Below are 25,081 nucleotides of genomic sequence, written 5' to 3' on the forward strand. Positions count from 1 at the left end.
AGTAAAACAGTAAATGCAAGCCATGTAAAATGAAACAAGAAGCCACGTTGATTCCCAAGACAAAATGTTTATTTGTACTAACTCCTCAAACGAGGCATACATTCACAATCTTTAAACAGAACCAGTACACATCTCCAGGGCAAGCTGATGATAGATCATTAGAAGATAATGCCTTCCTTAGTAATTAATGTATGTAAATGAAGAATTAGTTACAAACTTACAGCCTTGTATCCAAAAATCTTACATAGGGGTTAATGTTTTCAGTAAGACTATTCCAACACTAGGAGAAAGAGTATATGTAGAACAAGATCCTGATTGTTCAGTACCAGTTTCACATCACAGTCTTTAATTAGAAGAAAATGTTAGTGGTGAAAAAGTATCTAGTGCCAAAATGAACGCTCACAAGCACTGAAAAGCAAATATGAATGCTGAAGTACCTATAGAAATTAAATTATCTTAGTTAATGAAATCCCAATTCTTGCCTGAAAAGAATGAGAATACCATTACAGACTGGAGGAATGAGCTGCATAAAAAGCTTTCCTCTGGATCTGCTTCTGTATAAAACCAGACCAATTGAGATGCTGGGGTTTCAGTGGAAGTAGTACTGAGATAAAGAAATAATCTTAAAATATATATTAATTTACCACATTTAGCCCTTTATGTATCTTACAAAATACTATTGTTCTACATTCTGCATGTAAAAAAAAAAAGTTTATATATATATATATATGTATAATTACATATAAAGGCAAAGCCGGCCAGTGTGGCATTAAAGAAACCAAAACACAGCACAAAGCATAAGCAGACACACTGAAAGTTACGCAGTAATGAGGAGTGTATGCTTCACGTGTGCGTTAGTGTAACGGTGCTTCCAACCTTAAAACACCCTTTGCATTGTCTAAGCAGAGTGCTTTTCCTACATCTCCTCTACCAGTGATTTTCCCAATCACCACAAACACGTTACTTAACAGCTACCTTTTACTTAACAGCTACCTTTTACTTCATAGCTATCTTTGCAATACTTAGCACAAAATCAGAAATAAGGCAAAATAATCTTTCAGAACTCTGAATATCTGAGGACATTCACATCTTCCAAAAATTTATCTAAAACATTGCTGGAGTACAAAGGAATTGTACCCCTGAACTGAAGCATCCTTCTGTCTCTACCAAGATGTTCCAGTTATTCCAGAGTTATTTAGGCTGCTGAAGTAAGGATGACAATTATTCACAGGCATCTCTTTTGTCTTAGCAACTTCTGAATGGCAACTTAAAGCTTCAGGATGTGTGTGTGCTCACAATTTCTGGTCTAAAACCACCACCCATGACAGAGAACAAGGTAATCAGTTCTGCTACTGCTCAGAGGTTTGGAGTGGATATTCAGAGCTGATGGGCATTCTTGTGATTGGCTTCATGCTGAGATTTGTAAAACTCGATTCTAACCTTCATCTTCCAGCTACAAGAGTAAAATCTACTCTTTATGTACTTAGCATATATTTCACCAGAAAATTTACAGTTTAGTGTACAAGGAAACTAAGACAGAAGATTGCATTTACCTACCTTCTCTTGCATCAGCCTTCCTAAAAAAACAAGCAAGCAAACAACCAAGAAAACCTCCAAAAATACTCCACAAAAATTACATTTTTTTTCCCCAATAATAAATAAAATTACCCTCCCTGATAAAGAAAAATGCCTGAAAGAAAAAAAAAATGGTTGAAATATCTAGGGAATAAAAGAGACAGATGGCTTTGCAAAGTTTTCAGGTCATAAGGACTTGATCCAGCACCCATTAAAGTCTTATCCAGTGAAAGAATAACTTCAGAATCCATCTCTCTGAGGATGCTGGTTCAGGACGGCAGTCCAGCTGATCTATCAGTCACTGTGAGGCACAGAAATGAATGCATAACGGTGTACAACCCTTTTTAAAACTCAAGCATAAGCTACCGGGCAATTCCCCGAATACTCCCTGGAGCCTGGTGTGGAGTGTAGCACTTTGTAGCTGGTGTTTAAGCTGGATAACCAGCGTGACAAATTCAGCAGTGGAAACTCGAGAGTATCCTTTGCTACTCACCAAATTATACTAGTGAAGAATGACCGCAGGCACAAGACTAAAATGAACCCTGGGCTCCAAGGTTTGGAACCCCCAGGTCAAAGTTACCCACTTGTTTTGGGGAATGGGATTCTTGAGTTGCCCAACAACTGGGAACAGCACAGGAAAAAACACAGAAATACAAAAATGCGAGGATTAAAAAACAGAAGGGGAGCTAACGATCCCCCACCAGCATATTCCCTTTAAAACAGTGTACTTAAAAACTTTAAATTCAGTTACAAATTGGTTTCAAAATCGCCTGGCAGTTTTAAAGACTTCTAAAAGTCATAATATTAATCACTGGAGTTCACTAGAAGGTCCCTGTAGCCCCCTAAATAACTATTACCACTTCTTTATGCATTGATATTGCTTAAATTAATACAAACACGGAAAACATTAAAATCCCAATGTGTATGCAGAAAAAAATATCAAGTTTTAAAAGAAAAACTCCTAACATTTCAAGGTTAAAGGCTTGATTCAGTCTCCATGAAAACTAGTGGGACTCTTCCCATAGCAACCAGAGGATTTTGGAGTAGGCCTTAGCAAGAGACAACAACATATTGTGTTTTATGTGGTAGGAACTCACACAAAGTACACTTCTGTATGGACTACGTACGTAGTGCAACTTCTGCAGTGCGCTTTTTAAAACAGCTGTATTTTAGCCAATAAAACGAGTCACCAAGCCAACAACACTGCATGCTATGGCAAACTAGGCAGTAAAAGTAAAACCAATACCCAAAGACATTCACGTCGTTACTGTTGCCTAGTGAGCAGCTTTGCAGGAAGCTTAATGATGCATCCACTTGAACTCGAACACAAATTTGAAAGGCAAAAAGCTGCATGAGTACAATGGCCTGATTGATTTTATATGTGCTCTGGATGACTCTGGAGGCAGGATATCATCTCTTTGACAGGCTTCCCTTCATAGCAGATTTGATATACAGCAGTGAACAGTGGAAACCTGAGGAAACAGGGTGGGGGAATACAAACGCAGTGTAAGATTATTCCATAACATTTTCTTAGCGGAAAGAAACAAAGTGGAATGAGGGGAGGGAAGAGAAAGAGGGAGACCAAAAAATCAATTTCTTTTAGCATTTGTCAAGCACACAAGGTGAGCTGAAAAGTGCTGGATAAATACAAAACCTACATGCATCTCTACAATGAGTCACTCCCTCAGAAGCTTCACTAGCTATAATGGAGCCTGCAACATTCATCATGTATGGCACAACTATTCAGTTAGCTAATGTAACAATAAGAAATAAAATCACATCGTTCTTTGATATTTATACAGCAGTTCTGGCTCGTCAGTTTCACATTCTATCTGAACAATAATGTGAAAATATGCCACAAAAAAACACGAGAAGAAACTGAAGGTCACGTTTTTAATGATGAGTCTGAAATGAAATGTGGATTTTGAAACAGTCATCTCTCTCAACATTTTGTTTTTGGAGGGGCACATTTCCAACAAAGCACAAATTATTCAGGCTATTTTTATAATCTGAAAGGAATTACAGCCAACAAACTTTATGTTTGCCTGCTGTCCATCCCAGACAGAGCTAGATGAGTCCAATTTTCAGACCCAGCCTGGAGAACTTCAGGGATAAATTATCTGTACAGCAAAAGAAACGGGCCATTTCAAGGTGGCTGACAAATTTTTGACACAAATGCTGTTATTTTGAGTTGTGCTTTCTCCTTCAGAAAGTGGTTCCATCAGTGACTCCGAGGTTTTCTCTGTATTGCCCAAAGGCAACTCACATCAGAACTCCCAACCAGTACTGGGCACTGTACGTGCATCCCAATGTACTCTGCTATGACCTGCTATACTGAGCTAACTTTGACATTGCCACAGAGCCTGAAATAGACTCCTCAAAAGGAAAGAGAAAGAAGCCATGAACAATCCAACTGAGAGTACCACTATGGCAGGTACAGAATTGCTACCTGAAACAATCTCTACTTGCAACACTTTGCATTACTGCGAAAAAGAAGAGGTAGCATGGACACGCTTGTGGATAGACTCCATTTTTTTTATGGCTCTTACTGGAAGTGCTCAAATATGAAATGCTGCATTTTGAATTCTCTGAAATATTTTCATGTCTTGCTATGAAATGCACACCCATTTCTTTTGATTTGTTTTCATGGAATGTAAGATGAAAATAGCTGCAAAAGCAGGAAGTACTTCAAGTCAGTCCAACTGACTGGGTTTTCGTTTTTACTTCATTGGTGGAACAAATGCAAGTTTCAAACAGCTTTAGAAACAGCACTGATGGTCATCAGAATGCTTGGAGAAAGACCACTACTACAAAGCACATCTTGCTACCTGATTCTTGTTGTTTATCACAGAGAACATTACTCGGGTGTGCCTGTCTGCCACACTTCACCCAGCAAATGAAGAATCAAGGCTGAGTGCATGAAGAAGGTTAGTTCCACCACTAACAAACAGACACCAACAATGTTACCAAGGCTCTTCTGCTGAACCTCACTGATTTCTGAGTATTTCTACAAAGCCTTGGGAGTCCATTTACAGGGTGAGAATATGGAATTTTACTCTTGTGTCCTACCTCTTCACCTTGGAACCATGACCTTTTTACCGTGTTTTGTGTTTTAAAGCAGTAACAAGCAAGTCCTTGAAAAAAAAACACTTTGAAAATTGCTTTTAAAAGTCTCATTGAATGACACCTCTCATGAAGAACCAACACATATTTTGGTGCACCAGATGACATAAGAAATGTCTGCTTTCATGTTTTTCACTAAAAACACTGTCCAAAAAAAAATATAATGTGCTCTATTTGTTACAGGATAAAATAGGAAAAGAAAATATAAGAAAGAAAGAGGGAAAAAAAATAATCTAACAGAATCCTGTCTTATTTAAAGTATCTTAATCAGCAGGATCGAAGGCAATATTTAATTATTTTTTCTACAGTTAGCTTAATTACTGTACTCTGCAGAGACAGGCTTAGGTGTCGTAGTCCCAAAGAGATAGTTAAAAAATAGGCAATTTAATATAGCTGCTCCATTAGAACTAGATTTTAAAAACTGTTCTGGACAAAGTAAGGACAAGGCCAGGTCTTCTGACTGGCAGTCATCTATGTTCTGGTTTTGTGTCATCTACCAACAGAAACACCTGGCAATAATGCATCACTTAATCTCATAAGGAGACAACTGTGTGCGTGGTTTTAGGAATCCTATATATGCTGAATCTAATTCAGATGAACAAGCCAGGACAACCTGCTTAACTTCATACAACAAAACTGATCTAAAGTAGCTGATGGCAGTTTCACCCTTGATCTAACTGAAAATCAAATAATGAAAAAAACCTGCAGCATCTTAGCTAGAATCAATGTAGACAGATGCCCCTACTTAGCTATATGGATTCTTAGAATCATAGAAACATAGAATCACTCCGGTTGGAAAAGACCTTAAAGACCATTGAGTGCAACGATGACCTAACCACGTACCCTAACTAACAATCTTCTACTAAATCATGATGATGATGGTGTCTCAACCACCTCCCTGGGGAGCCTATTCCAGTGCTTCACAACCCTTTCTGTAAAGAAGCTTTTCCTGATATCCAACCTAAAAACCTACCCTAGGGCAACTTGAGGCCATTTCCCCTGTCACCTGTCAGCAGTGAGAAGAGACCAACCCTGCTCTCTCTGTAAGCACCTTTCAGAGAGCAATAAGGTCCCCCCTCAGCCTCCTTCTCCCCAGACCAAACAGCTCCAGTTCCCTCAGTTTCTTCAGAGATAAGCAATGAACGAAATGAGCTGCAGAGCCTCATTAAAAAGACTCTTTAGGGAGCTCAGCTTTCATCTGTTTGATTCTTTTCACATGTTAAAAAACACAGTCTGCTATATCTTCCTATGATAGGAGACAGTAATACATCCTGGTGTAAACAAAAGGGAATTCACAGATTTAGTATCACAATATTAACTCTAGTGACAGCAGTATTATTTTGAGTTTTCATCGTTTTCTGCAGTTAAACTGAGGATTAAGCCACTCTTATGACAGTGATTTGCTTTTGGCAAAGCCTTCATGAAGAAAGCAAGTCCAAATGTGTAAAAAGAGTTACGGAGATAAAAAGGTTCATGCATAACTGGCTTTATCTGTTCTTACTTACTTGTCCACCATTCCTTTCTGCTTGAGGATGCGATGCACCTCTGCAGATGTCTGTGGTCCCTGCAGTTTCTGACCATTCAACATTTCTTGCTCCAATTCTTCAATAGTCTAAACAAGAGGAAGGGAGAAAAGTAGAGCTACAATAGGTTTTGTAAGCTTGTCAACATTGGATGGAAGTAAAGATGCTACTGATGGTTTTCCCTTCCCAAAAGTGAATTTGAGTGAGTACACACATTCTCCTATATTCTCGTCTGTAAATGTTCTCCTTCCTCCATCTGCATCTCCCACTGTCTTATCCCTCCAGCTCTTTTTTTTTTTTTTTTTAAACACCTTCCCACTCATTCTACTCTCGTAATACTCAAAAGTGAGAGGAAAGAGAAGTACAGCTAACACATCTCAGAGAACCGTACTATCATTCCAACAAACCAGGAGTGCTTAGTACTTGCAACAGTGGATTTCACCCAGTAAATAAGGTACCTTTCCAGTTTTGACAAATGCTTCCGCTACACGTCGATTCCGGCCACCGTAACATGTTGTGATGAGATCAGCAACTCCACAGCTTTCCAGGAAAGTAGCAGTAGACACCGGTCCTTTGCAAAAAATTCTTGCAAAGGCAATCATCTCCATTAAGCCAAGGCGAATAACAGCAGCTTTGGTATTGTCACCGCAACGAAGGCCATCACAGAACCCAGCTCCTACTGCCACTATATTCTAGTAAGAAGAGAAAAAAACAAAGGGAAAATGATTCAAACAGAATTCCAGAAGATGTGTAGGGACAAGAGTTCAGATATCCTCAAGAACTGCAAATACTTTATTAATGTAGAACATTTTTTTTTGAAGATTAATGAGATACTCTTACAAAAGAAAAAGTCCTTAAGTCTTACATTAGTAAATTATTCCCAAGTATAAAACCATAGTTAAAGCTCTGGAACAAGCTGCCCTGGAGGCTGTGAAGCTGTTTTTATTGACTATCTTTAAAAACATGCCACATTACACCCAAACAAGATTTTATCTAGATTAAGCTGTTCCTACTCTGAGGTAGAGGTGAAGACAGACTGACATCCCATGGCCTTCTACCCACAGTTTTCTTATGATTAAAGTAATCTGAGAAACTTTTATTGACTTTCGTGCCAATATGCTAGAAGGCCAAATTCAGCCAAGCTAACTGCATTAAGCCCTTTCAAAGATATGGATATCACATAACAGTAATAGCTAATAAAGGGTTCTCAGAAGTTTCATCACACAGGAAACCTTTCTTAAGCAAAAACTGTTGTGTTTTTCCTTAGATCTAGTGATGGCTTTCTAAAAATAATGTACTGTTTTTTCATGATCAATCATCTGTATGACTAGCTTTGGTTTCCAAACATAAAGTAGAGATTAGTTCAGAGATGCTTGAGCAGAATCGCTGCAAAAGCTATTTTTCAACCTGTAAAGTAATGAGATCAAGTAACAGGAATCAGAGACTACCCACACTCAGTTTGCTTTTACTAAAGAAATAAAGAAACCAATCCTCCAAGAGAGATGGGATTCTGAAGGCCTGATAAAGAAAACAAGGAAGTAATAGATACAGCGCTATGTTTCTGCATGCAACAGCAATTGCAGAAAACTCAACAGAAACTAGAGGACAACCAATATTACAGCACCTACTGTAGCTCCCAGTACAGGAGACAAAAGCCTTTAACTGCTGCTGAAGATAAAACAGTCAGAAATTGCTACTTTAAGCAACAAGCTGATGAACAGCCATTTTTGTTTCATTTTTTTGGACTGTGAGAATGAAAAACTGCAGGTTGTTGCAGTGCTGTGTACCCAATCACAGCTTCTCCTCTCTATCAAGTGGATGACTCTTTGCTTTTTAAGTACCAGTGAAGGTCTAAAGGTGGCCCTGACAAACTGCAAGCAGAAATGTGAACATCAGATATGACAGCAATAGCGAATTATCAGACTTAATGCTGGTTCTTGAGCTCATCTTGGCGTACATCTTGGCTGTGATCAGACATCTCTTCTAGAGCAACTTCCAATATTTGTTCACTTGGTGGCAAAGTGAAATAATTCAAAGAGGTCTTTGAAAAGATTTCAGATGGGATAACTCATTTAACTGGAGTTCACATGGTCATGAAGTCTAAACGTTCAGCAAAAGAAAAAAAAAATATTTTTGAACAACTCCTGGGTGTTTTCCAGTACTTCTTGAACACTCCCATAAGTGTAGCTTCCCCCCCAGCTCAGACATTGCCTGTTTTGACTTTCTTTTCCACTTCGCAGCAGCCTACCTGATCATAAATTTCAGTACAATTATTACCTATGGCATTTTGTTGCCTACTTCTGCCTTTCACAATGTTTGCCCTTGGGAGTAATGCAAACATTGTTTTAAGCAAGTCTTACCATGACTGGCCACTTCTGAGGAGATGGTGTGGGGAGGAAGGGAAGCTGTAATTCTAGCTCTGAATCACTCAGCTCCTCTTTTGGACAATACCCCCATTGTATGTTCTAGCACACAGCTTGCAAATGAGGAAATAAGACAACTCCTTTTGCTCTTGAATACACACCCACACCTAGGAGATTGTTACAATCTTGTCAACACAACACTCACGACCTTATAAACTCCACCATCTGGTTTCATTTAAATCCTTGAAGAATCTGTGACAACTCCTTCCTGCCTAATACACTGCAGAGAAAACCGAATTATGCCGCACAGAAAGTTACGCTTTCCCGAAAAAGAAGCCTCTTTTAAAAACAAAACAGCCTCAAAACTCGATCTTATTTTGGACAGAAAGATGTGTAAGTCTCAAAACGGACAGCTTGAAACCTCTGGTGAGCTGAGTCTATCTCAGAAAGATACATAAGCAAAGCACAAATGAACACACAAGAGCCTAGTGGCACTAGCACTATAGTAATCACCTGAGAAGCAGATTGTGTGTGTTATCAGCCTTCTATATGGCAAAATACATTTACTGCATCCAACAAAGGTGAAGTGTACCAGCTCAGCAGTGTACCCAGTAAGTAAAGACAACTTTAGCCTACAGACAAACCTGCTGTTCCAAAGCTTCAAAAATATCAACAGAACAAACCCCAAATGACTGCAATACAATGTTTCTCTTGGACTGTGGGATTCAGAGCTCTCAAAATCAATTCATGCTTGAGTGAATGTTTCCCTTAACTCAGCATTAATGGCTTTTTCCATTAAAACATGCATCCTAAAGCAAGCAAGATGTACAGGATGCTTTTATACCAAATATGGCTTAAGCTATTAAAATACTTTGCAGTAACAGCTGACTTTCTGGCTGGTCTCAAACCCTGAAGCTTACATTCACTGTTCTAGAAATCGAGCAAGGCCTGGACTCAGTTATTTTGTCACCAGGATACTGAAAAAAAATGTCAATGTAAGTGAGAAAGTGTATCTTTTATCAGCACGTGATCTGCTGCAAGCATGCCAGAAGCAACAAATGCAATAGATGACCCAAGAAACATAACTAACAAAATTGTAGACTCTACTGACACACATCACTTCTAAGAAATACACGTCACTTCTAAGAAATACTCAGTTTTCAGTCTTGCTGTGCTTACACTAGGTTTGTGGGGTGCTCATGAAGACATTCTCAGAAGCCATTTCTGACTCTAATTAAATAGGTCATTAAAGGGCAATACAGATATTTTAATTCACCTGGGACATCAGCTGTTCCTTGATGCAGCACCACAGCTCAGCACAGGAATTTGAAGAAAACAGAAGGTCAAATAGAGACTCAACAAATCAAGGGCAATATCAGCAGACTGTTAGAAGAGGCTCAGCATAAACCATTTTCTTGCTCCTGGCAAACTTGAACATAAATCATGGATTTCATTTCCAACTAATCTCAGGAAAGCTAAATTACCACAATTAACTTCTACAGTAGCTAGACTGACTATCCAACAACAGCTGCCATAAACAAACACTACAGGAATACCTTTGAAATGATAATGCTGGGTTACATACCCTGGTAAGCAACACATCACTTATGCTTTTTTCTTCTTTGCTTAAGGTTAACTTGTAGCTTTATGATTTAGAGAAGGACCTGAAGCTCCACTGGGAAAGGCAACCACAGCTGCGGTTCTTTCTCTTTCCTGCAAGAACTGTCACCTACACCTTGTTCCTGTCACCTTTAAGTGTTTCCTAGGAAGGTTCCACAAAGGCATTCTGAACAGTTGAAATTGGTTCATTCCCGACTTCACTCCATAGAAAAGGCTGCTGACTAAATGTGAAATGCGCTTCAGTCCTCAAAATTCCTCACAGAAAACCCTCCAAGCGCATCTTGTTCCTGCAGCCATCAAGTTACTGTAGACAGATGTTCTCCTTCAGTATCATCGGATTTTGTAAAATCACTGCCATTACCGGTCTCTCAGCTGATGCAAGACTGCAGTTTCACTGTACCTATTTCTATACTTCAATACATCTCCATCTGCCCATTGTCACAAAATATAAACACAGCGAACAAAGTGGATATTCAGTCTATGTGTGCACATAGATAAATAGCAATAAAGCACGTGTTCACGATCACCCAGCTGCAATACCTATTATTACAGTCTGAATTTAAATACGCTTCAAAAGACAAATTTCAAACCTAAAATTATCATTATTGTGAGCGAAAGCTGAGCTGAGAGCATTCTCTATTATCCTTCTGTATTTTTTCTCCCAACCTCTCTGCAATCATCCACACTGAAATCAGTGAGGTAAGTACTGACTTACAACAAGCCTATGGTGCCAGATGAACCAAGAAAAGTCTCCTTTTCCCAAGAAGGTACATATGGAAAAAAGCAAAAGCTGGAAGGAGATGCTATTTCTTGCAGTGTGGCATTTCTCATTCATTTAATATAGGAATTGCTTTTACAATTTCTATATGAGAAAAGCAAGTTTGGTCAAGCGTGTGCACCTGCTTGCTTCTGACTTCCAAAATGCAGTTTGCAGGGATGCTCCTGTCAGTCTGATGCAGTGCTGCTATAGAAAAAGACCAGAGCCTCTCTTTTCATGCCTGTTTCTTTACACAACACAGTACTGACATCTTCTGAAATAAGAATTTCTCCATTCCATCTAGTTAAGTAATGCTAATTTTTATTATTTCTCATGAAGTCACTTTGCAAGTCTAATCAAGTAACTGTCAGTCAACAAAAGCCGCACTTGGGAGTTCGTGCCTTTCAATCAGGTACAAAATGCTAAGATCAACTTGTTTTAATGTACCAGCTGTAATTCACACTTTTTCTTTAGTCACATCATACACTTTTTCGGAAGTTTCAGCTCGCTTAACAAAATATACCACAACACCAAATGACCAGAGTTCATAAAATAAATACGTACAGCTTTTAAGAAATGCAGCTTCAGAACTCAATCCGCAGGTTGCAAGATGAATAATGGAGCAGGAGGGAGGAACAAAACAAGCTTACAAAAAACCCACAAAGTTTTACCTTAGCCCCTTTTCAGGTCAAGAAGGACAATTGATTTCAATTATTCTGCACTTCCAAAGAGATATTGGTCTGTTGTCTGTCTGGGACTTCTAAAATAGAGTTTGAGTACCTGCTGACTAACTGCTGAGTTAGTTCAGAGAACCTTCTAGAGGAAACGTCTGTCTGGGAATGAATTAATCTATTAAGCAAGGATTCGAGATAGTCAGAAAACACCAGGCAGAATAGCTTTAAAAATGAAAAATAAAAAATCAGTAGTGTTTGTTTTTTGACTTATTCCATGGGTCTGTATGCAGGAATTTCTCTCCCACTAACCTCGCTTATCACCACAACAGCAGTTTCAAGCAATGGCTGAGGAGCCACATTACGAGCTCTTCAAATGCTTCCGTGATAGTTATCAGATAATATGAACTACTGGCCGGGGTCCCAAGCTACTAATGCTTTCCCTTCATAAATGGCCTGTAAATTAACCCAAAATTTTATCAGTATTCTTAAGCTAGTCTTTGCTTCCAGTCAACATACATTTTATTACTAAAAAATAAAATGCAGATAAGTAACTCTCCAAAAGGAGGTTTATTTTCCAATTCAAGTCATTTTTATATGTGGTCATACATGTGAACTTTATGTTTTATGTCGAGAAAGTGTAACATGCAATAAAGCTCACATTACACACGTCAGTGGAGAGAACATTTCACTCATTAGACATCAAGGATTAATACCAACTGCTCACTTTATTTTGATGAACGTACTGCTGTACAACGAAAAAGTGAACTAAGATGTAGAAATAGTTTGACCAGTTTGGTGAAATTAACACTTGTTTTGTGACTGCATGTAAGTGAAAGATGGAGAAAGAGAAGAGAACATGAGATAAGTGTCTAAAAGCCAACTTGCTGAACGTGCTGATGCCTACTTGCTTATCTGGTTCTTCTGGAAATGTTACGTAACAGTTTTATACATTATACAAAGTACAATAAGCTTGATTCTTTAAATGAAATTATCCATTTTTTCTTTTGTTTTCCGACAAGGATTACTGCTCCATCTGTGCACAAACTGCAGCCCGTTAATCTTACCTTCAGAGCACCGCAAAGCTCAACTGTATCCGCATCATCTACTACAGTTATTCGGAAGTTTGGAGTCTGCAGGAGTTCTTTGAAGAGAAGGCCATTTTCCAGGATTTTGCTGCCTGTCGAGAGGAAGGATAAAAACCGCCAATTAATAATTGATTTGGGTATTATTTAGTCTTTCCTGCACAAGTGTGACTATTTAGAAGTAGAGATAAGGTTGTCATCCAAAACAGACTCCTTTACACTTAAAAGCTCTGAACACTGAGTTTATCTAGATTCATAATTCATTGCCTGCTCATCAAGAGCTTCCAAATAATAATCCCATTAATTCTCTATACTCTATTTTTTTCTTTGATCTTTCTCCTTAAAATAACAGTTAATAATAAAGCAAAGCTAAATTTTAAATGTAGCAGGTGCAGTTCTCCCAATTATTTTGAGGCCTTCATTCTAGAAAAATACCTACTTATAAAGGCACATCAAGGATACTGTATAAACTAAAGCATGTTGACATTCACAGCTGTTTATAAACATGGAAATGTAATGCAACCATTCAAAAACTAAGTCCATGTACACACACACATATGTTTATCCAGAGACTGTGACATGCAAGATGAGAGACATCTTTGTGCTGCAGAGCTTACAGACACCAAGACACCAACACAGAACTGAACCCATCCCTAGCTTTGGGATCTTTGGGATGAACTAATTACTTGGAGAACTCAAAAGACACTGACACCTAAAAAAAAGACATGTATGTAAGTATCATCTGTGACCATAACACCTGAGCTGGAATACAGAGTATATAGTCATTTATATACATCAAGCCACGCAGATCCAAGAAAAATCATAAGCACAGCAATAAAATAAAGCAGTCTTGTAAGTGGAAGGTGATAAAAAATGCACTTAGCATTTCATGCGCTAAGGTCAAGCTCTTGTGAGACGTATTAAAATTGCACTCATCTCTCCCACTGGTCCCAGCATTCTCCCAGTACTTTTGGACATGTAAACATTCTAGGAAATTTAACATTAAAATCAGAAGGATTCCAGAGCTTCTGATGCTGAAAACAATGAAATTTAAACTAGTTGGAGTGCACATGTGAGGATAAGAACATACTTGCAACACTGTTATTACTTGGGACATTACCTATTGTGGTTTCACAGAATTTCTCTGCTGCCACTTCATTGGCAATGTTGGCTCCCATCAGCACACTGATGTCTATTCCCATCTTCTCTCGGATTATGTCAGAGATCAGTTTCAGACCCTCTGGGCCTTCATCTATTCCCTGCAGCCAACATTAAATGCAGTTACTCAAAAGGCATTCATTAGACACAGTACAAAAGAAAGCAGAGCACAATTATTCTTATCCATGGGCACTGCACTGAGGCCTGTCCAGAGACTAAAGACAAGGAACTTCCCACTTTGCTGCCATACCAGTAAAGCTTCTGCTATTGTGACTTGTCCAAGCACCTTAAGAGTTATGGCTAAACTACCAACAGGGAGATGATGGGAACACTGTTATTCCCATGCTCAATAACAGTTCTGGCTCTCAGAGTGCTGAACTCACTGGTCTTCCCCAGTCTTATTCTGTGACATTCAGCACTGTTCAGAATCTCAGCTGGTTATCACTATGTTCCCACTAAAAATAGTGAAGCACTATTCACTGTACTTGGATCTGGAAGTGCACCCAAACTCACTAACAGCATCTCACTGACTCATTCTGTTTCAAGGTACCTGAACTGAAACACCAGAGACCAACTCCCTCCTGTACAACACCAACAGCAGTTCACTCCTAGAAATGCATCTTAATCAACTTAAGAATGTTGCAAACAAAACAGCAGTACACAGATATGAAGAAAGTTGAACAACTCAGAATGTTTTAACTTATAAGGATATTTTTGATCGGCATTTATTAAGCACTCTTCATGAAAGGTAAAAGTAGGGGGAGAAACAGGACTTCAGAGAAGATCACCCTAGAGATTAATGCTGCAATGGAGAACACAATCTGGTACCCTGAATTGCTTGAATCATAAACACAAAGTAAGACCACTTTATCTTCACAAAATCATATTCTCCTTTACAGAATCAGATAAGAGACTCTTTTTCCATTCTGAGGATGGGGGCGGGGCAGATTACTGAAATGGTCTTTCTTTCCTATAGAATGTAAGTTTTATTCAATACTATTTCTTAACGTTGGGAAGGCATGGTCATTTTTTATTTTATTCCTTAATAAATACATATACACACATATTTGTATGTTGTTGGTAGTGGCACTGCAGTCGTGCAGTATTTTGCATTTTCACAGACCAGAGGTAACACTCCTTGCAAACTATCATTCAACCTAGAGATGAAATGCCTACATAACAACAGCCAACAGAGCAACAGCCAACAGTGCCTGCATTCTGCATTATTTTTTCAAGCACTTAAAGCACACTCTGCTTTCTCATCTTTTATGGGCCATACATAAAAGAATATGAAAGCAAGCAGACACATAAATATTGCATTTTCCCCTAAGAATACCAAGATGTTCCCATGAGGTAACTGCAAGGCCTCTCCCCCATCCTCCTAGCAAACATAAATAAACAGAAAAACATACTCACACTGGGAACAACTCCAACAATTTAAATGTGTACACAACAATTATTTGTCCATGCAAAAGCTGATGAAAGAAGCTTGGGTGCCAAAACCCAGCTTTGCTATGAAACAAATGCAACTTCTGACAAAGTCAAGGAATGCTGCACCTGCTTCTTGAAGAGCGACATTCAACACACAGTGACAGCCAGCAGGAAGAAAACCAACCACTCCCCATCCCAAACTAAGGGCAGCAATGTGGTTCTGTGTATCACCCGCTGGTGCTAATGCCTGCCAATGAAATTCCTGAATCCTGTGTACAGAAAATGAGCTCAGTGTTGAGGCTGCCTGAGGAGGCTTCAAGTGCTCCCTGGTTCCCAGCTCCCTACTGAGCTGCACCCTGTCTTGTGTATGATTCAGGTTCCATTCATCTGCACAATCATTTGTTAGGTTTTCATAGATACCTCTAAACAATGTTCACGTAAAGTAAGAACTCTGAATGGGAACACAGATTAAATGCATTTACTTCCCAAAGACTCCATTTTATTATGACATTTGGCTTCCCTCGAAAATTTGACTATTAAAAAAAGGAGAAAAGAAAAACGAAGAAAGCCTAAAGATGACACACTGCCGACTCACTAAGCAATTTAGAAAGCAAAGAAATAAGGAGTCCCACAGGTGACATTTTTCAGAGAACTGCACTTTAACTGCCAAAGTTAACACAAACCTCTTTAATGGCATTAGTGATGAGGTGAGCGTAATGAGACTGCTAAAATATGACCTTGATGAAAACAGCATGCATAAAGAAGCTGCAAAAGCAGGGGAAAGAGTGCATTCTTGCCTCTATTATTACTTTTAATGTTGCATTCTACTTCTAGCCTTTCTTCTCAAATGATACTTTTAATGCTGCAGTTATAGCTTTTGATAAAAGCCAGCACAATTCACATTCTCCTGAAAAAATAACCAACCTGAGAGTCCTCGCACCATTTCTATCTCAAAAAGCACCTATTGGTGCAACAACCCAATAAGACAAGGAAATGCACTTAGTAAGCAATTCTGCCCTGCATGGCAGGTGTCATTATTTTATCTATACTATGGCAAGTTGGGCTATGTACCCTCTTCCCCTATTTCTTTTTTTTTTTAACATAGCCCTTAATCAACACTCTATTAAGGCACTTGAAATCAATACTCTGAGCAGTACTCCCAAGGGAATGCAGGCCCAGGTTCTGATTTCAGATACACAGACATAAATCCTCATCTACTCCACCCGTTTAATCAGAGTTGTCTCCAGCATTAGGGATATAAGAACATAAATCATATTTGCAGACTACAGAAGAAGAAAGATTATCTTGAGCTTACAGAAGAAAGAGGCATAAACTGACAACTTCAAAGCAACGTAAGTTTTATAGCTTTAGGGCAACTAAGATAGCTGTGTGGTTTGGGTGCTATGCATTCAGCTCTTTTAATGCTGCTTCATTTTATCCTTATTATTTATTTGACAATAGCAGGACACGGGGAAATGGTTTTAGGTTGAAAGAGGGAAGATTTAGATTGGATGTTAGGGGGAAGTTCTTCACTAGGAGAGTGGTTAGGCCCTGGAACAGGCTGCCCAGGGAGGTTGTGGATGCCCCGTCCTTGGAGGTGTTCAAGGCCAGGTTGGATGGGTCTCTGGGCAACCTGATCTAGTAAATGTGTATGTTTGGTGGCCCTGCCAGGCAGGGGGGTTGGAACTACATGATCCTTGAGGTCCCTTCCAACCCGGGTCATTCTGTCATTCTGTGATTCTGTGATCCTTCTCCCATATGGAAAACTTTTCCACAAAGCACAGCAAGTGCATTCAGGAAGCATCAGTTTTTCATACCTCTCAGTAATACACCAAGTCAGCACTGACAAAGTAACACAAATTTGATGGGTTTAGTCAAACTAAAGACAAGCTTGTGGTCAGCAGCCATAGGGTCTTCCTGTACTCTTCCTCCTTTTTTCTTTTTGAAGCATAGATCCTTAAATGATCCATACATTGATCGTTTGCCAGAAATGACAGCAGACGAGGGAATATGTGCTGAGAAAATGGTCTACCCTCAACTAAATGGAAAGGATTCTAGATAACCTCAGGGGAACTAAAAAAAACCCCAACACAAAACAAGAAAAGAAACATTTAAAACTTCTCTTATCAGCAAAACTGTGAAGCCTCCAACGGAACAGTTACTTCCTACACCCCGGCCCTTCTTCAAGTTCCCATGTCTGAAAAATCCTCTTGGGCCATGCTGAACAATCTCTGCTGTTGAACACAATCTATGATACAAACAAGAGCTCGCTCACATGAAATTCTCCCAGTAGTTCTTAAAATGATTAACTCAGTGTGTGGGATGAACATTAACAATCGAAGCATTATGCTTGTGCTCTGCTCTCTATCTAATGATGGATTTGGAAACAACAAATGAAAGACTGGAAAGCTTGATGGTGCAAAACATATTCCTCTTCTTTTTCTTTTCAAGTCTTGTGAACAGCCTCATTTTCTTCTTCCACTAACAAATGAAACAAATTCCAGTCTTGCATCTCCAAAGGCTTAATGGAACAATCTAGTGAGTAGCACACAGTTTTAAGATTAAATTCCAAACGACCATGTTTTAGAAAATCCCACAACATATTATCTGTTTTTCATGCACAGTATTTGTTATACCTTTATCAGAGTTATACCGAGAGCTTTCTTGGGTACTCGTCCTGTGATTTCATCGCAGACCTTATGAATGAACTGATGAGGAATGACAAAAACCAACAGGTCTGCATCCTGTACAGCTTCATTAAGGTTCGGGACAGCAACCTATGCAGGCAGGGAAAGAAAAGACCACAGAACTTCTTAAAATTAACACTATGAACAAATGTTCTTAGCTTAGTAAAAGCACATTTGGGTCTTATACAGAATGCTACAAATTACTGAGCTTCATAATTGAAAATAATAATAAGTATTCCAGAAAAGCCAAAGAATTGAGGTTCTCAGATAAGCTATTACATGTCTTGAAAGAAGCATCTTCACAGCCACAAGTCTGATTAGTGTAAAAAAATTCCAAGTGCACCATAACATTTAAGCAAGTATTTTGAGTTAGAAAATCTAAAAGAAGCAGCTGTCTTCTCTTTAACAAAATGATCTGACTTTTTTCATGCATTACTGCATGGTGAAAACTTGATTCCTTAATTAGTTCCTTGACCAATCAAATTTCTTCCCCAGTCCTCTTATGTGCCCTAGTTCATATTCCCTTTCCCTGCACTCGTAGACTGTGTTTACTCTTTACAAAGGAGACCTACTTTGAAAACCCTTTAGGGACTCCACTCTTCTTATTGATGACCATCACAAAATAACACAAAGATTTAAAATCTAGGAAGAAGAAGCCTTCTATCCTTCTATCCAAAGAAGAACAAATGTGAATGAGCAGGTGGGGGACAGCAGAAACATCACGCTTGCTGTTAAAGTCTAGGGGAATGGGGCTGTTAAAGATAAGACAAAAACAACCCACACAACAAAACCCAGCAACTGATGGCATTTCATGTTTTTCCTGCCCAAAATCTTTACTGAACTGCCAGCTGCTGCAGTCTCTTCCTGTTACATCTCCAGGGCAAGATTCTCCAGCAAGCTACACACTGGCATGTTATACTGGCACAGAGTGGCTGTGGAGTTCTGTTGTCCTGCCCTGGCAGAGCTACATCTAACACACTCATCCAGCTGCACATAGCAACAGGGAACTGAGAATCAGATGAACCCCAAGTGGCTTGCAGAAATAACCTAGCTCTCATCCTGAAGTTTCAGGATACTTTAAATCCCTTCAATTCTAATTCATCAGCCAGTTCCCTTCCAAAGCTGAGGCCCAGTTTTTTGTGTTGAGTGTGGTTAGAGCCATTGATCTTACTTCCACATAGAGAAACTGTAGTAACATAAAGACAAAACCAGCAAGGCAATTTTTATTTAGAAGTTAGAAAGTACAGAAAGTTGGATTTACCTGTAGTTGAACTCATGCAAGTCTCTGATCTCAAAAGTTAAAAAGTACGTTGTTTGAAATATTATAAAACCTAACAATGTTAGCAAAATAAATTTCTATTTATTCCATTCACAGTGTGAGCGATATTCCCTCTGCTCTGTAAATATATCAAATTTAGCTTCCTTTCCTTACCACATTATCTGGCAGCTTGTATCCAGGGAGATATTTTACATTTTCATGTTCTTTATTTATTATATCTGTCAGTTTTCTGCCATTAATATTCTCCTCGAAGACCCACATCTTCACTGTGGAAGCAAACTTCTGCAATTTTTTTACATTATTGCCTATTATTTTGGCAACCGCAGAACCCCTGCAGGAAAGAAAACAAAACAAATATATATATATATATTTATAAAACACATATATAATTATATATTTATATAAAACATAGTTTTAAAGAACATAAATTAAAAAAAAAAAAAAGATATTGCCCAAGAAAAAGAGACTGTCTTTAAAATAAACAGAAGCTCACGGGTTATTGGACCAATCACTACTCAGCATTTCTGACCCAGTAAAGCAAGTGGAAAATACAGCAGCCATTCACACCTGCTGCTTTCTCTCAAGTATATCTAGAGTACAAAGGACAGAAGCATTTGTTTGCTTACTGGCTATGCAGTGGGAGTACTGCATCCCCACAAATCAAACAGATTCTATCTTCAATGCAGTGGTAAAGGTGGCATATTAAATTTTTAAAACCAGCTTTTCACCTTTCAGAAATGGCAATTTTTCTTTGCTAAGTTGACTGATTCTTCCATTTCTGTAGAACGCTGATGTGCATTTAAAGCCAAGAAGCATTTATATTTTGCATAATTTATAAGAATTATGATCACCCTGACTATCTCATAGGATTTAATTATTGCAACGGCATCTTCTGCATTTGCAGGCAGGCAGTTCTATCACTGATCTCCCCAAGAAAAGCACACGATGAAACCTGCAGGATGATGGCCATCTTTACTGCCCAAATCTCTATGCAACCATTAAATTAATCGGAATTACTGAGCTATACACGTGATGAGGAATCAAGACCTTTTCTTCTACCCCTAGTCTGAATGCTGCATGGAATTAAAAGATACGATTTCATGAAGCCTGTTTTTCTAGCTTGCTCCCCTGAGACAAGAAAAAGGCTTCATAATTACAGATAACATACACAGGAGTAAAAATAAAATGAAATTGGAAAGATGTGACAAAAATACAGAGTGACAGGTCCGAGGCTTCCCACTTCTGCAGATCTTCATCTCTTTCATGGTTAGCAACTGTGCCCACAGTGAGGGGTTGGAACTGGGTGATCTTTCAGGTCCCTTCTGACTTAAGCCATCCTATGACCCTACAATTCTATAATCTCTCCCTCCATTTAAACTTATGATACTGTGACTTCCTAGAGCTTTGTGTTGGGGTGGTGAAGTGGGGAGGAATAGCACACCTTATTAGAAAGTACAAACACTTTCACTTTACGGATTTATCCTTGTGTTTGCTCAGGGCAGATCAGAGGAGCTGATGGAGACCTGATGGCGGCTGCAGCTCCTCACAGGGAGCGGAGGGGCAGCGCTGAGCTCTGCTCTGTGTGACAGCGACAGGGCCCGAGGGAACAGCATGGAGCTGTGACAGGGGAGGGGGGGTCAGGGACAGGGGCTGCACCAGAGGGTGGTGGGCATGGAACGGGCTACACAGGGCAGTGGGTACGGCCCCAGTGCTGGAGTTCAAAGGGTGTTTTGGGTGGTGCCTTGTGGAGGTGGGGTTGTATCACTGATCCTTGTGGGTCCCTTATGTTTGCCAGCATAATGCTCAACAGCACATGCTTCTTCATCAAGACGTTAATTCTATCATCATAACACTTAAAACGTCTTAGCTGCCTTTTTTAATACCACAAAGTGAAGAGCTGTCTGCTTCCTGAATTCAAGAACATTCTTCTGTCTGATTGCTGTGGCTCCCCACTTCCTGTTCTGTCGCAATAACTGCTGTACAGCAAGGTCATACAGCTGACTCCAAGATGGCTTAAGGTGAAATACCAGCTCCCCACACCTGTTAATCCAACAGACAAGCCTGTATTCTCTTCTATGTCTTACCACTCCTTAGTATGTACTCTGGACTCACTACTGGCATTTCTGGCTTGTCTTGTAGCACGCTCCTGACACATCACAAGGCAGAGGAACTCCAACTCCTGCCAATTTATTCCTAATAACAGATCTAGGTTGAAATCTTGGTGACACAAAGATATATAAAAGAAGCCCTCACAAAGCTTAGCCTGATGTTCTCCAGCTGTTGGCTAATGCTATTCAAGTAATGCAAGAGCTCTCTTCCCCGCAGCCAGTACCAAGGGCAGCCCCAAGCTCAATCCCATACACCTTGGGAATATGTGCCTTGGAGCTCCAGTGTTCAAGAACAGTGGCCATATTCAGTTCGAATACTGCAAGCACTTCCTCTGATTGTAGCCTTCTTATTTGATAGTGCTTTCAAGACAGGTTATCAAAGGCTTTCAAGCAAGGGTTTATTATTATTATTGTATTATTATTGTAAGGATTCTCGTTCAACCACTTATCCCCAATCTGAACAACTGCAAACGGGCCAAGAGAAAAATGCACAGCTCCTTCTCTTCTGCACCTTTTTCAATCCATCTGTCTGATCCACGATCTTGCTCCAGATGTCAGAGACCCTGCCAAGCTGACTGCATTGTTAAGGTGACCTTCCCCAGTCAATGTGTTTGGAAGCTGTTTGTCACCCAAGGTGATTAGTTCTGACCTGTCATTGTTGTGCCAAGCTCCCTCTGCATTTTTTTTCCATCCCAGATATAGGTGAAAGGGCTGTGAGAAAGCAAAGGCATTCACTCGTACAGTTACTCACACGACAAGATCATCTAACAGAGCTCCACATAAAAATATGCAATGTCTGCAGCCAAATTATCTACGGAACTTTGTGCTAAGATTTCAAGCACCATAAACACCTACCACCAATGCTGCTCACTAACCCTTGCCCCTTAGTGCCACATCTACACACTTCTTGAACACATCCAGGGATGATGACTCCATCACCTCCCAGGGCAGCCCATTCCAGGCAGCCCGAAATCAAACAGCTTCATTTTTAGTCACCTTCTATAATCATCTCTCAGTTCATTATACTGCCAGCAAGAGGGAAGCTGTGCTGAAACATCTGTCACTCCCTCGAAACCCCATAACAATGAAAAACAAAGAGTTTTGCAGTGTCTAATTTTCTATATTATGTAAAATCACAACAAAAGCCATTGGGAAGGGACAAACAACAAGGCTGAGAGTGTTCCTACAAGCAGCAAGTTTTGTCCAGCAAACTGTAGGTAGGACCTTATTCTTTGGAAAACTGAACTTCAAGGAAGTTAGATTTAATAATGAAAAAACAACAACAAACCAGAATGTGACCAGAAATAACACATCCCAAGCGTTACTCATTAAAGAGGCAAACTCTGAAGACATTCATGTAACACACTGTACTTATTCATTGCACATAGCGATCCAGGGTAAAACTGGTGCTTGGGACTGATAAATGAAGAGAAGGAGACAAAGAAGGCTCATAAACACCATATTGTCCCCAGGGAAATAATGTGTCTCACCGGCCCCAGCCCGCCCCACCGCCACCCCTGCGGGCAGCCGAGCCCTGCGGTGCGGGCCGGAGCACCGCGCTGCGCGCCCAGTGACAGCAGGCCCGGGTGGGGCCCGGCGATGAGAAGGCTCGTCCCGGGCCGGAGCCGCGGTCCCCTCGGGGCGGTACTCACCAGTTCCCCGAGCCCACGATGCACACCCTGAGGGGCGCCCCGGAGAGCGCCATGGCAGCGCCGCCCGCGCCCCGCCAATGGCCGCGGCGAAGGGCTCCGTGAGGCGGTGACTTCGCGCTCGCCCGCCTCTGCCGTCAGCGGTTCCTCTCAGCTCCCTCCGTCCCTGTGGCTTGCCGGGAGCTGTAGTTCCGCCCTTCTCTTCTCTTCTCTAGGCTGAACAAACCGAACTCCCTCAGCCTGTCCTCGTAGGGGAGGTGCTCCAGCCCCCTGATCATCTTTTCTGCATGTTAGTGGCTTGAGTTCACAGTTTGGTATCATACCTCAAGTTGATAATGAGGTAGGTTAGGAGCAAAGGCAGCCTCCTGGAAACCAGAAGGGTAGGCTCTTTGATAGAAGAGCACATTCTCTTGGCACAGCCGAGACTGTCCAGGAACAATTAGTGAGCTGAAGTCACAGAGCCTCAGACACATATTCTGTTCTGCTGAGCCTTATACAATAGCAGTCTGAAGGGAAGCATCAGATAAGCTGTAAGCGAAATCAAGCCAAACAGATGTTTGCCTGAATTAGGGATGTTGAGGCCATCAGACTCTGGGCTTAGTAAGGAAGTAGATGAGGCAGGAGCACGTGTTCCCTTACGTCAGGTTTGTTATGGCCACAGTATGTGCTTCTCTGACAGATTAATCAGGCGTCTGGGCTTATTAAATCACCACTGAGATTTGACACATTTGGTCTGTCAACTCACCAAAAGACTCAGTCAATACTGACTTATCTTGTGCATTTCAGAAGCAGATTATTTGGCATTTTAACCTACAGATCCATTACAGAAAATGAAAGGAATCTTAATATAGAAAACAAAGATACAACTTGGGTGGAAGGGAAAGAATAAGCAGAGATTACTGTTAAATTCTTGATTTCTTGTTTTCCTCTATTTAAATGGTGTGTTGGTCCAATGTCTATAGAAGTAGGTCCATTTTTTTCTTCGTTGCTCTATCTGGTTTTACTCATGACAACAAAAACACAGCACAATTTAAGTATCCATTAAAAAGAACAAAACTAATTCCTGTAAGGGAAAGATAAAGCTCAGAGATTCCCTAGTTTCATATTCCAGACTACATACATGCAGAGTCACTGCACTAGTAGCTCAACCTATGAATCTATTTTAACTAATTCAACCGAGTCGCTGGGATATCTGTTCCTCTTTTCTAGGAAGTTCTCTGATTGTCTGACATCCAAGCATTTATCAAAACCCAGGAGCTCCTTTCAAAACTCAGCACCCAGAGATAATAGAATACGACAGCTGTAATCTACAACTGCAGAGTCTTGCACAAAGCAGAAACATCTGTCAACAGGAAAACACAGTTTAAAATATTTATCTTTCTGTGTGGATTTTTGGAAATGCTCCTGATTATCTAGTTGGAAAATTTCCATTTGATATGCTGTATTTTTTCAGTGAGTAGATGCATATTCAAAACAGTTTTCTTAGGATGCATTTAAAAGCAGTAGCAGTTGTGTCTGATTTATTTTCAGTGTTCTGTACAAAAGATAGGAGTCTGACTTTAATCCTTGATTACATAACTTTAGACTGGAAAATATTAAGGTCTTGAAATGCACCTTGAGTTATTCTAAATCGTCTTGCTGACTTTGTAGGAATTTCTATTACATACAGGCTACTGTGGGGCCAGCAAATCTCTTTGACTTCTTCAGTAGTATAAACTTGCTAGCTTAAATCTGGATATGAATTAGGTAGCACATTTCAGTAGATGACCTCAAAGCAAAGAAGTCTAAGATATAATAATCCACATTTCCCAAAGATACCGTAGTTCCCAACGTATGTTTATGATAGATATGAGGTTGAGGTTCCTGCCTAGTTTAAATGTAGATGTAACTGGACAATAGAATTAAGAAAGTGCATGTCCCACATTTTCTGGCTACTTTGAAGGTGGACCAGATGGAGAAAGAGTTAGATTGGGTTGTAGGGTTTTTTTTTTTGTGTTTTATTATTACTATTACTATTATTATTATTTCTAGCAACTTCTGGGTAGCTTAAAA

General features: G+C 39.9%; 1 protein-coding gene across 1 annotated transcript; it reads right to left on the reverse strand.

Moving 5' to 3' along the window:
- Positions 1-54: 54 nt before the first annotated feature.
- On the reverse strand, positions 55-23,108 carry GPD1L (glycerol-3-phosphate dehydrogenase 1 like). The gene is made up of 8 exons (XM_015853985.2): positions 23,033-23,108; positions 19,426-19,603; positions 17,943-18,083; positions 13,838-13,976; positions 12,700-12,812; positions 6,680-6,913; positions 6,204-6,310; positions 55-3,047 (listed from the first exon to the last, which is right to left on the reverse strand). The coding sequence occupies exons 1-8, from the start codon at positions 23,083-23,085 to the stop codon at positions 2,951-2,953; spliced, it is 1,062 nt and encodes a 353-aa protein (XP_015709471.2). The 5' UTR covers positions 23,086-23,108; the 3' UTR covers positions 55-2,950.
- Positions 23,109-25,081: the final 1,973 nt, after the last annotated feature.

This window comes from Coturnix japonica, chromosome 2 (genome assembly GCF_054131305.1).
Source record: "Coturnix japonica strain WE chromosome 2, WE-NBRP24, whole genome shotgun sequence".
In the NCBI taxonomy this organism is placed as follows: Eukaryota; Metazoa; Chordata; class Aves; order Galliformes; family Phasianidae; genus Coturnix; species Coturnix japonica.

Bases quoted from the DNA above. Each gene is read 5' to 3' on its own strand.
- GPD1L (XM_015853985.2), bottom strand. From the start codon at position 23,085: ATGGCGCTCTCCGGGGCGCCCCTCAGGGTGTGCATCGTGGGCTCGGGG. The intron at 19,604-23,032 runs GTGAGTACCGCC...TCTTTCCTGCAG, and splicing joins ATCGTGGGCTCGGGGAACTG to GGGTTCTGCGGTTGCCAAAA. The intron at 18,084-19,425 runs GTAAGGAAAGGA...CTGCCTGCATAG, and splicing joins ACAAGCTGCCAGATAATGTG to GTTGCTGTCCCGAACCTTAA.